Source organism: Artemia franciscana, unplaced genomic scaffold (genome assembly GCF_032884065.1).
Source record: "Artemia franciscana unplaced genomic scaffold, ASM3288406v1 PGA_scaffold_330, whole genome shotgun sequence".
Lineage (NCBI taxonomy): Eukaryota > Metazoa > Arthropoda > Branchiopoda > Anostraca > Artemiidae > Artemia > Artemia franciscana.
This window is the reverse complement of record NW_027062669.1, coordinates 186,611-199,409: the sequence shown is the minus strand read 5'-3', so window position 1 is coordinate 199,409 and position 12,799 is coordinate 186,611. Positions and strand designations below refer to the sequence as shown.

The window sequence follows — 12,799 nt, the reverse complement described above, 5'->3', positions numbered from 1 at the left end:
AAACAAATAAATAAATTAAACAAAACTGTCACGCTGGAGAAAACCTATGAGGGTTTGGGGTCGCGCAAAAGTCCACGTAACTATTTACCTGTTAACTCTATATTAACTGTGTTAAAACAACCTATTTAATTAAAAGTATTATAAATAAACCAAAAATAAATAAGCTATAACCTGTATATACGTATACATGAAAAAATAGATAAATAAATAAATTACTGAATTAAAAAATATAAAAGAAAAATGATAATAACAAATCCAGTCTCCATATCTCTTCAATATTCAACTCCGCTCCCTTCCTCTCGCTCAACATATCATCCCAACCCCATCTTAGAACCTGCCCACCCTTACCTCTCCAGCTCCTCTTTATCCCCTACCCATCCTACAAGCCGTAATAAAATCCAACATATTTCTTCAAAAAATAATCTTTTAAATCTTTTTTAAACTGTGGTACATATTCTGCCGCCCTAATGCTCAAAGGTAGCTCATCCCATACAGATGGACCCAGGTGTTTCATTGAAAATGAATATCTGGTACCAGATGCAAATAAACAACTATATAATCAATTTCTAGTTCCATAGTTATGCAGACCACTATTAATTTGGCAAAAACTCTTAAAAACATCAGGGGTTAAACAGTTCTTAGGCTGAAACACAAATACAACAGCTTGGTAATCTCTTATCTGACCTATATTAAGGAGCTTCAGGGACCTAAAAAAGCACAGTTGTCATCTACATCCTGGACATACCTACCGATTATTGTAAAAGCTTTATTTTGTAGAACTTGCGCTCTTTTATAGTTGCATAAGAAGTTACTGCTCCATAGGAGGCAACCATACGAGATATATGGATAAACCGAAGAATAATATATACTTAGAAGTATTCTTTGAGGGATAAAGTGCTGCAGACGCCAAAGTATGCCTACCCCACGGGCAATTTTTGATGAAACTGCGTCACTGTGACATTTCCACGCCAGATGGCAATCAAGATAAAAACCAAGGTAGAGGAACTGGAGTATGAACTGGATTACCACATAAAGTTACCTGGACAGACACATCCAGCAGTGTACCAACTCTACAGAACGCCATTAAAAATGTCTTGCGACCATTTACACACAATAGACTTGAAGACATGAAGAACATGTGACATGTAGAAATGAAGTGAAAGTTTCCTGCCTTTCCAATGCAAGATTCGCTTTTCTCGCCAGGTCCTTCACAGATGAGGCAAACACAGTTAAAACAGTATTATCAGCAAACGAGATAAGACAAACATCTTTCAAATAAAGATACATGATATCAACATAGATGAAGCAAATCAGCGGACCTAACAATGATCCTTGTGGTACTCGACATGTACCTGGAAATGCTGCTGAGCGCACATCATTCAACACTACTTTGAGGGATCTCCCTACAAGATTACTTCCAAACCACTTTAAGCACTTTTCGCGGACACCTAAGACTCCATCCGACTTAGTAGCGTTTGCAAAGCAACTGTATCGAATGCTTTGCGAATATCTATAAATATAGACAAAGGTGTTTCACCTATGTCCTTACCACTGTTAATGATTCCATAAGTTATTGCAAAGCATTCCTCATAGAGTGCGCTTTGGTAAATCCGAATTTGGTCTCACTCAGCAAACCATTAGTCTGTAAGAAACTATATAGACGTTTATGAACAACATTTTCTAATAATTTCAGAAACAATGGAAGGATCGAAATCGGTCTTCAATTCTCAATTTCTTTTTAGGGCCACCTTTATGAAGTACTATCACTTTCGCAGCTTTTAGCTGATCGGGGAAAATCCCCTTTTCAAGTAACAGGTTTATAATAAATAGCAGACACCGTAGAATGTAATTCGTTCTTGCCTTAAAGGCTCGAAGAGATAGGCTATACCAATATTACCAATATTAGAGACAAAACTACCAAACTTAGTCACAATTCCATACGTATCATCAGGGGGCGAACCCTTCAAGTTGCACTTCATCCCCGCCAATTTCAGCCTTCCCACCGGTTACTTCATTTATCAGTTTCCATATTCCTTTCATATTTCCTTTACTATATGAAAAGTTTCTACGTTTCTATCATAATATTCGACCATCGCTTTGCGACGTAATTTGTTCAATAAATTGGGCTGTTTTTGAATAATTCATACGAGCCATCACTTCTGCCATCTACATATCTCTGATAAAGCTCAATCCTTGGCTATCTTTTTTCCAGTATTTCACTCGTTATCCCAGGCTTACGTGGCTCCTGTTTCTTTGTTTCATTACCTTAATGGGACACGCACTATCATAAATGGGTAAAACAACAAACATTAGATTATCAAGAGCTCTGGTAGGGGATTCTTCTTCAGAAAACACAGGGATTAAAGATTGAATCTTCACTCCTTCAAGAACTACATGTGAATCTTGGAATAAAACAAGGGGCCATTACCTCTCCTACTATTTATAATAACATAACTCTAAGAGCCCAAGGGGATTTATCACCTCGCTGCATATTGAACGGTGTTAGTGTGTCCGGTTTATATTATGCGGATGACATTCTTAACCTAGGTGGGGCTGTGTTTAGTTCGGAAAAAAGTTTTAAGGAGATTGCTAAGAATTATAATGAGATTGGTCTTTCTTTAAATGCGACTAAGTTTCAAGTACTATTATTTAATATTAACCGTTCTTAAATCCCCTGATAGAGTAAATCTTGGTGATTCTGATGTTTGCACCACTGCAGGAACTTCGTACCTTGGTTTACCTATTGGTAAATCCCTAAAATCAACTCGTAAATTCACAGTTGAACACAGCTGAATCTTGGTAAACGCCACCTTGCGAAAGTATATAATGCCGTTTCTCTCCCTCATGTTCTATACCTGGTTTCTTTCTGAGACATTCTAATCATTCAGGTAAAATAGAAATAAGGAGGGCTTATTCAAATATTTGAAGTTTTTATTCGGGTTCCTCCTTAGACTAGGAATAGTGGACTACGGGAGAGATACAGCTTGCCGGATCCTTTTGATGCTGCAGACAAGTTTTTTTTCACGCTTACAGATTAGCCGTCGAACCACCCTTGGAACGATTTTTTGTTTTAATGCTAGTTTCCTTGTTTTTTTTCGTGGGTTAGTATCATTTTTATATTGTTTATATTTGTATAATTCATTTAAAGAATTTTACCACCCTTGGAGTGGCTTACTTTTTCGAAATGTTTGGTTAATTCGAGTTTTAGTTGGTACGTATTTGCTCCTGTTTTTGTATGTGTTTTTTTCCTTTTCTTTCATTTTGTTATACTCCTCCGCGGTGCCTTGTATTTCTGATGCGTTACATAAAAGTAAATAAAATAAATAAATCGATAAACAGAACTCAATAGGTTCTATGTTATTCATCAAAAGTTAAGAGCCTGAGGAAATTTGTTTGATTTTGGAATTTTCGGAAATTTTCTCTCAAATTCTCATCCTGGAATCTCACAGTACTGGCTATAACTAGATTGTTATACCTACAAAATTGCAAAAGTCTGTAGTCATTACTTTTTCTACACCAAATTTACCTAGGCTAGGATACCATCTATCCCTATTTCTACCAGCTTGGGCGCTAAAATCTCCTACTAAAAACACTATAGTTCTACCTGGAACCCTGTCTATTTGCTCCTGTAACTGTAAGTAAAATTCATCTGAGTCACTGGTATCTCCGTCAGTCGATTCAAAAGGGGCATATACTACTATAACTAATACCCACTCTCAAATAAATTCCTATGAACGCCCTTATTAATATAGTCTTAGCTTTCTCTGATTCTGTTGATTAGTAGAGAATGAAACTGTGTTTCGATATGATAGTTTCTCGTGCTTTTGTAGCTTCTATCTGTTATGTCCCAGTTAACTAGTCATAGATTACTAAAAAAAACTAATCGAAAAAGAAGAAGCTATGAACCAGAAATTTGCGCTAGATGCGCAAAAATTACTCACATAACCAGGCTCAGTGGGCCAAACACTTTAACGAAGTTTTATTTCAATATGAATAAGTAGAAAAATGTTCAGAGTAAATGCTACGTTTCAAAGAATAGCTCGTTAAAAAACCTTTTTAGAAATAAAAACGAAGTCGAATACTGAAGCTGAGCCTATATAAGCAAAGAGATATAATTATTCTATTTATAAATTTTACCCCCCAAAAAAAGGATGAAATCCTCTTTTCATCTTAATATGATCATTAAAAGGACCACCGCTTCCTTTGAAGAGAAGAAGACCGAACACAGGATTTCACACAGTTCTTGAGCAGTCTCTTTTAAAAATCTACAACTCATTTTTATACACATTGTCGATTTTGAAACTTTTTCTACTATGTGGTTTTAAATTAATAGCAAAGACTACAGTCAAATTAATGTTGCTATATGTTGATGCTAGACAGACGTCTACAGGGGCGAATCTCATGGATTTTTATTGGGGAAGGGGGGCAAGAGGGGTCCTTATCCGGATAGTCAAGAGGCATGGACAATATAATATTTTTTTCTTCGAATTATTAGGGGCCCCAAACGACGTCCCTGTAGGTCAACTACTAGAAATTAAAATTCATTGCAGCACCATGCCATCTAAACCCAATGCAGCATTCACCTTTTCTTCAACCCGACTCTATTCAGAGCTCCAGCCCTAACACTCTCCTATTAATCACCACTAATTCCCTCGTCTGACCACTTCCTACCCTAGTCGAGTAGGTCCTGCTTTTCGTTTGGCCCAAGTTCGACTTTTTAAAAAGGGGCTTCTGTCATAACAAATAAAGTAGTTCCTTGGAAACAATGTTCTAGTAACACTACTTTTTGTTTCTTTGACAAATCTATTATTGCTAGGTCTTTTTGTCAGTCAATCCTCCATCGTGAAACCTTTACGGGAAAAAAAGCAAGGTTCACGCTAATAATGCGTGAGCCCTTAGTTAATGTAATTGCTTTGAGTCCTATTCTAAGCCAAAGCGGTTACACAGTCTGTTTTTTTTTGCGTATGTAATTAATCCATTTTCAAAGTTATTTGAATAGTCCACTGAGCTTCATCATATAAGTTGAATATCACTATCACAAATCAATCAGTCATGAATGTGAGTGTTTTGACACTTTTGTCTGATATTTGTCTCTAAACGATATAGGGAAGATAAAGTGTGAGATCCTAGTTGGTTCATATTTTAGGAAGTTAGATTTTTTGATGTTTGGTATTCTTCAGTAAGAAAAATCCGAAGAGTTTACCATACAAGAGATTGGAGAGACTTACTTTACCCCACCAAATTTCCGCTTGTATACACCTGCATTCATAAATGATATCTGCATTCATTAATATAATTATAACTAACTTATTGTCCTATTATTAGATTGTTATCAGAGTTTGGAGGGATTCACTTTACCCCGTTAAAATTACCGGTTGTTTATACTTGCATTCATGAAAGATACCTGCATTAATTAACAGAATCATACCTAATTTATTGTCCTATTGTAATATTGTTATGGGAGTTTGGAGGGTCTTAATTTACCTCTTTAAAATTCCTGCTTGTTTATACCTGCATTCATACCTGATATCTGTCTTATTATTTACGTAAATACTTTCCTTTTTAGTTTGAACCTCTAGAGTTACTACAAATAAAGCAATAATAATTCTTGGTACTACGGATATCACGTGATCCTTTAATGTTGAATTCATCAGCAGGGATAATACTAAGAAATTACTATATGAGAGTTTGAAGGGCCTTAATTTACACAGGTAGAATATCCGCTCGGTTACACCAGCACCCCCTTGCCCTAAGCCCTCCTCCAATAAGATTGTTGCCCAGAGTTAGACGACACCAAAATTGAAATTGCATAGCCTAGTTTTGCTTATTTTTCCAATAATATCGTTATTGAGTTAACGAAAGAAAGTAAAAGTTAGCAGTACTGTTAGTTAGAGACAGGAGATACTTACTTCTGTGAAGCTGAAGAAAAGTCCCAATCCGCCACTGGCTCTAAAAGCAGAACCAATAACTTCACTTAGCGCCACGTGACACGGAGAACATCTGCACTCGGACAACCAGAGAGAGCCGCTCTCGCAACAACCTTGCTTATCATCTGGGCAGCACTTCTAAAAAAGTGGGAAAACCAAGTATTATTCATCTACCTCGATTACACTCATTCTTCTATTTTCCCTTTTTATGCTTCTGTAACGCAACCAAAGATAAAAACAGAAATTACCGTTTATATCCAATAATATCGTGGTAAAAAATATACTCCTTTTTTAACTTACTTGTGACACCTATTTTTGTGAGCCTATCATATTATTTCTTAAGGTATATGTTCTCTTTGAAACAAGCAAATTTGTGACAAGCCTACAAGCTGTAATCTGCGCTAAAATAACAATCATTGCATTCATTATTCTCAGATCTATCCGTTCATCGAGAAATAATTATTATATTATTTAGGCTTTTTCTTAGAGAAGTATCAACATTTGCATAAAAAATGGTAAATGTTTCCATTTTTCAACGAATTTCAGCCAACTTTCGAAGTATATAAAAAAAAAAGAAAAAAAAAAGATTGAAAAAAAAGCACACCAAATTTCTAGAATTTAATTCGGAAGATGAATAGAACTAATCTCAGTTATAGAGCATTGGTGAAATTGTCTTCTTCCGGAGTTTACTAAAACCTTAGGAAAGCAGGACAATAACACACCAAAACTAATAGAGGGAAGGGAACATAAACCTTAATGGTAGGCAAGTAAAGGCACCCAACTGCCCTACTTTTTAAAACATTCTTGGCTTCTATGGAAAGTTTTAAGTCAGCAAAATGAACGAAATTTTTTGAGTCAAAAAGGTTTCTACAACTAGTCCGTCCGTTTTCCTGTTCTATCACAATTGACTCAACCGAGCACTTAGTCAAATGAGGACATCGAAGTAGCAATAGCTCCTCCTCCACCCCACCCGTTTTTTATAAAGGAAAAAAAAATTTTATAAAGGAAAAAATATTTTTCTAAATCTTTTCATATGACCTTTTCCAGACTATCAGAAAATATCTTTCTTTTCAAATAGCCCAAAGATGGCCAAAAAGCACAATTTTGGCAATCAGTTACTCATCATCCATAAGACGTAACCTACCAATCTCAAACTTTGATTTATTATAACTTTAGAAAGTGGATTCAAGCTCAAGGTTTTGTAAAGCTTACTGGTTGATATAGGGCCAGTCAAACCGGTAACCAAGATAATCCTTCAACGTTTCTAAGGATAGCTAATGCAGAGGTATCTTTTTTGCTTATTAACTAATATGTTCCATCATTCACTCTCTTTATATAGAAACATTGTTTAAAAGACACAGGGACCCATTGATGCGTTTGTATGCTGTATCAGAATACAAGCATCAACAAACAAATTAAACAGCAAAATCACGGAAAAATGCTAAAACTTCCTTAAATTTCTAAAAAGACAATTGAAACGAATTGTTATTTTCCTTCATAAATTGAAGTGTTTGAGCTTCTGTCTTAAATTTGTTATATTTATGAATTTTTTAATCACCAATAATTTTTGTTTAAGTCCTTTGCTGATCAACTTTGTCCAACACATCATGGTCAACCAAAAACTATTCATATAGGCCCATCCAGCTAACATGTTTTAATGCTTGTCAGAAGTACATTGGTACGCGTCCACGTGGCCGACGTGTCTAAACGATCACACAATAGCTTTTAAAGCAAGTCCATGAAGCTAAAATGTCTTAATAGTTGTCAAAATTCTATTCGTACAGGTCAATGTGGCAGGTACATCACAACAATTTTCATTTCAGGTCTATGAAACTAAAACGTCCTAATGGTTGTCAGAAGTCCAGTGGTGCAGGTCCATTTGGCCGACACACTTTAATGGTTACTCGAAAGCCACTAACGGCGGTCCAGGCAGTTAAAATGACCAGAGAGTTATCAGAGGCACATTCGTACAAGTAAGTGTTGCCAACATGGCCATCTGATCCCCCGATAGCTTGCAACGCAGGTCAATGTAATTTAAATCTACCAACAGTTGTTTAAAGTCAATTGTTGGAGGTTCCATGTGACAGAAACATCCTAATGGTCACGCAGAAGTTACTACTGTAGATCCAGACGATTAAAATGTCTTAATGTTTGTCAGAAGTCCATCAGCACAGGTTAATATAGTCGATATGCTCTGATTTTCCCCCAATAGCTTTCAACGAAAGCCCCTGCGACTAAAATGTCCGAACAATTGCTAGAAGTCCGATGGCAAAGGTTACATGACCGACTTGTCCTAATGATCACACGACGGCGTTCAGCAAAGGTCAATGTAGATAAAATGTCCAAATGATCGTCAGAAGTCTATTGCAACAGGTCCACGTGGCTAACATGCCCTAGCGATCATCCAACAGCTTTAACACAGGTCAATGCGAAAATATGCAAAAGATTGTCAGAAGTCCATTGGTTCAGCTTCATGTATGCAACATATCATAATGGTTGCTTTTAGCAGAAGCTAATGTGAAAACACGTTTTTGTTGTCTTTTAAGTCGATTGGCGCACGTTATAACGGCATATCACACTCCTAGATGAAGCACACATAAGTCTGATTCATGCAACAAGTTTTTCTTGCTGCATATCAAATAATGAAAACAACAAAAGCTTTCATAAACGAAATCAATTTATAGTATAATTAAAATAAAGTTGCAGACACCCTTAAATCGAATACACAATGTTGCAGCAACCACGCGCTTTTCTTAAAACATATTTTTGAAAGAAAATATTTTCATTCAATAATGCACGTTGATTTATAATTTTAAAATATAAGTTTATCACAATGTTTAAAAAAAAGTTTTCAATCATGAATGTCGGGAAAGCACTTCGCTTTTCTTAGTTTGTTGCTTTAAGGGGCAGCATTTTATTCTCCATTTTTGTTGGTTGTAATTTTAGCTTCTCTTGATTCCACACTGAGCAATTACACTTTTTGTTTATATCTCAAAATAACATATTTTGAGATATAGCAGGACGAACAAGTATACCTTCAATGAAAATTTTGATAATAGAAATTGTTTGGATATAAAAATAAAAACTCTTCATTAGTTTAAAATGATGTCTCTTCTTCCTTCGATTATTACACAAATGTCTTACGAAACGGAACATATTGCAAGGCTACCTCAAGGGAACAAACAAATTAAATAAATAAAAGAAGAGAAAAAAGACAGGATTCAAGTTTCGTTTCATAAAAAATAAGGAACTTCCTTTAATAACTACATGACCTTTCGAAGTAGATGGTGAAGAATACAAATGTATAACATAGAATGCTTATTAAATCTCAAGAGTTATAACTAGAGTTAGTTGTATGAGAAATAGATCTTGACTTGAGAGCGACACAGTCCTAAACACGAGAAATATTTTTACCACGCCTGTCTGAACACTCAGTAGCCTAATGAAAAATTGTGTCAGCATAATTCTGTTTTTCGGCCTCTAATGGTTGCAGAGACAAATGAGAATGGATAATTTCGCTGACTGGAAAAGTAATGACCTGTCAATGAGGATATAAATGAATTTTCTGTTGCTAAGCAACGTTAATTTCCACAGAATGCCCATTAGGATCGTTCAAAAGAATACACTAAATGGCAAATGATCTAAAACATTTTCGTCCCTTATGGAATAGGAAGTTTCACTCTCAGGTGCGGAAAAGGCACGACTAAATTTACAATAAAAAAAACGATAATTCATTTTTTACCCTATATGTAGAACTGTAAAAAGAGAATAGAGGAGTAAAAAGAAATAAATAAAAGGAAAACAATTACAAAAATACAAAATGTACTATTCCAAAAATAGTGACAAAAACAATAGAATAAGATGTAGCCTAGAAATAAGATAAAGAATAAGATGTAGCCTAGAAATAAGATAAAATAATATTTATTTTCAAAAGGCAATCACAAGCTCTATTGGAGTCAAATTCACTTGATATGTCAGGTATAATAAATTTAAAAAACAGATAGAGCAAGGATAAGAGTTTAAAATGTCAATTGTGGTCAATAAAAATTTAACACAAATTAGCAGAAAAGAAATTTAATGACTATGCGATATGACACTGATAAGATCAAAAAGAAAAAAACCTGGTAAAACTAGTAAACTAGTAACAAAACTAGTAAAACTAGTAGCTTCTCAAACATAAACAAAATACACTAGCCCCACTTTTGGCAATACGGGCAACATGATGTTAAGATAAATACAGTACAAATTTAAAGTAACGCCAATAAGCTCAGCAGACCAACAAAGAACCCTACCAATAACTCAAGTCGGAGTCCCCAATTAAACAGAACAGTTTGGTCACAGAAAGATGAATTTACATATATTTTACAATATTTTACTATGGAGGGTTTTTTTCAAGGCTTGTGTTGTTGGGATTTCTTTTTTTTTTAACAGCACTTCGTTTGTATTTCTTTTTAAACTAAAATTTTTTGTATTTCTTTATTTTCTTTCGCTTTTGGGACTGACTCACTGAGTTAAGTTAAGGCTTTTTTTAAAGCTGTGTAGAATTTCAAGTGCAGAAATTTCGCGCACTGAAAAAGTATTTCTTTACACACAAAGGCGCCGACACTATAGCATAGTTTTCAAGGAGGTTTGACCTCCGAAGGGCTGTTCTAAGTTAGATAAATCTTCTGGGAAGTGCTCAGTGCTGTGTCTTCCTTTATATGGTTAGGACACATGTGCTAATGGCCCTTGCAAGCATATTAACTGACTTTGTATAAACGCTCGAACCCACGCCCATATTTAATGTGGATTGATGATTTTCAAAAAAAAGGCAGAAGAAAGAGGCTTAAGAGAAAAAGGAAGAAAAATGATCCTACTTGAGGACATGAAGGACGATCTGGTTCCGTCACGTTGCTAAATCCACAGCAGCCAAATAACTCTTGGACATCATGACGAGTGCCATTGTCACTTTGATTCCACCCCTGAAAAATAAAACAGTATATACCTCCTGTTTTTTCAACTGATGGGCACGTTCTTGGAAACACTAGAAGTTTAAAAGACAGTTCGCGTAAGATAATTAAAAAGACGTTGCATACGATGTACATGTACATAATCCAATCTATTCCAGTCATTCTCCTTTAAAATTTATAATTTAGAAAAAAGACTTTGAATTAAAAAAATTGGATATTATTTGACGCGTTTTTGACTAGCGACAACGCGTAGAAGAACAGCTTAGCGATTTGGTTTTACAATTTTTGTTTTCGTAAGTTATTGTCAAGTTGTTTGACGCGTTCTTTATTAGCGACAGCGCGTAGAAGGACAACTTAGCGACTTGGTTTTACAATTTTTTGCTTTCGTAAGTTATTGTCAAGTTTAATAAAATAAAGAATGAGAAAAACACTCAACTTTACAACTCTTAATAGCCTAGATGCAAACAGTCGGGACTAATAGCAGTCTCCATTTGTGTTTTAAAGGTGATAAGGATTTAAGATCTTAGGAATCTTCTACATAAACTGCGGAAAGCAGAATTCACCCTGCACCTTTTTACTTTATTAGTCTCCTTATAAGTAGACATCAGACGAACAAAAGAGTCTGAATCAACAGCCATTCTGAAGTGTAAGCCCAAAAAAGATCATGATTTACCTTAAGCGGCATTCACATGTATATCTAGTTGCATATCTCCCTAGCTCAATATACTTTAGGGCCTTAATTAAAAAAATACATATTTTCCATCTTAATGACGTCAAATTCATATGTATTTAAAGAGCAAAAAGAGACAGGATAGTATCGCAACGACGTCATGCACTGCATGAAAGGTGTTGTATAGGCACACAAATTTTTGCTAGTATAAAATTTGCCTAGAGGATGGCTCGAAAAAGATACCAAGTTATATGTAGACATCAGACGATCAAAAGAGTCTGAATCAACAGCCATTCTGAAGTGTAAGCCCAAAAAAGATCATGATTTACCTTAAGCGGCATTCACATGCATATCTAGTTGCATATCTCCCTAGCTCAATATACTTTAGGGCCTTAATTAAAAAAATACATATTTTCCATCTGAATGACGTCAAATTCATATGTATTTAGAGCAAAAAGAGACAGGATATTATCGCAACGACGTCATGCACTGCATGAAAGGTGTTGTATAGGCACACAAATTTTTACTAGTATAAAATTTGCCTAGAGGATGGCTCGAAAAAGATACCAAGTTAATGGTCTTTTAATTACCTTAAGGTGAATACGCGTAAACTTTTAAGTATCAAAACTTAAACACTACGAGGGAAGCATCAGGATTTTAGAAATGCTTAGGTGGGGCGTCCAAAATCGGCTGGGAGCCAAATATCTACCAAACGGTATTGATTTAAATAAACACTAAGTATACTAAGGTTCAAGAAAAATACACTATTTAAATTAACAACTACCATATGAACAGTTTTGCAATAAATTTTATTGGCTCCTACCTAAGTAGATGTACATAATGAATCATATACAAGAAAGGACTAAAATCTCGAAATCAGTCAATAATTAGCCGTATGTTAACGATAAGAAGATCATTAAGGTAATCAGTCAAATGATAGCCCCCTGATAAAATCCATCTTAATTGGTTCAATGAGGGTAACAAGGACTTGAGGAAGCTTACATGGAAATTGCTCAGACCAGATTTCTCTCTGTCTTAAATGATACACAAGACGATGAGCAAACACGGGACATTAGTTAAACATTAACAGAAATAGATGGCTGTATTACTTTAGCATTATTTACACCTGGTCGAACAATACAAATAATCAAAATAACATAAAGTGAAAGTCTTGGGTGAAAAATATAAAATCAAAATATTTTAACATTTAAAACATCAAATTATTTATCTGGTAGAAAAATAGCAAGAGCAAG

At 35.1% G+C, this 12,799-nt stretch overlaps 1 protein-coding gene across 2 annotated transcripts in view; it reads right to left on the bottom strand.

The window, feature by feature from the left end:
- The window catches only part of LOC136041716 (tetraspanin-13-like), a gene marked incomplete in the record, with an annotated part of 60,715 nt that overhangs the window by 9,115 nt on the left and 38,801 nt on the right, over window positions 1–12,799 (bottom strand). For both annotated transcript variants that reach the window (XM_065726459.1, XM_065726458.1), the window contains 2 exon segments: window positions 5,910–6,065; window positions 10,784–10,888. In XM_065726459.1, the coding sequence (XP_065582531.1) occupies window positions 5,910–6,065; window positions 10,784–10,888 (261 nt within the window).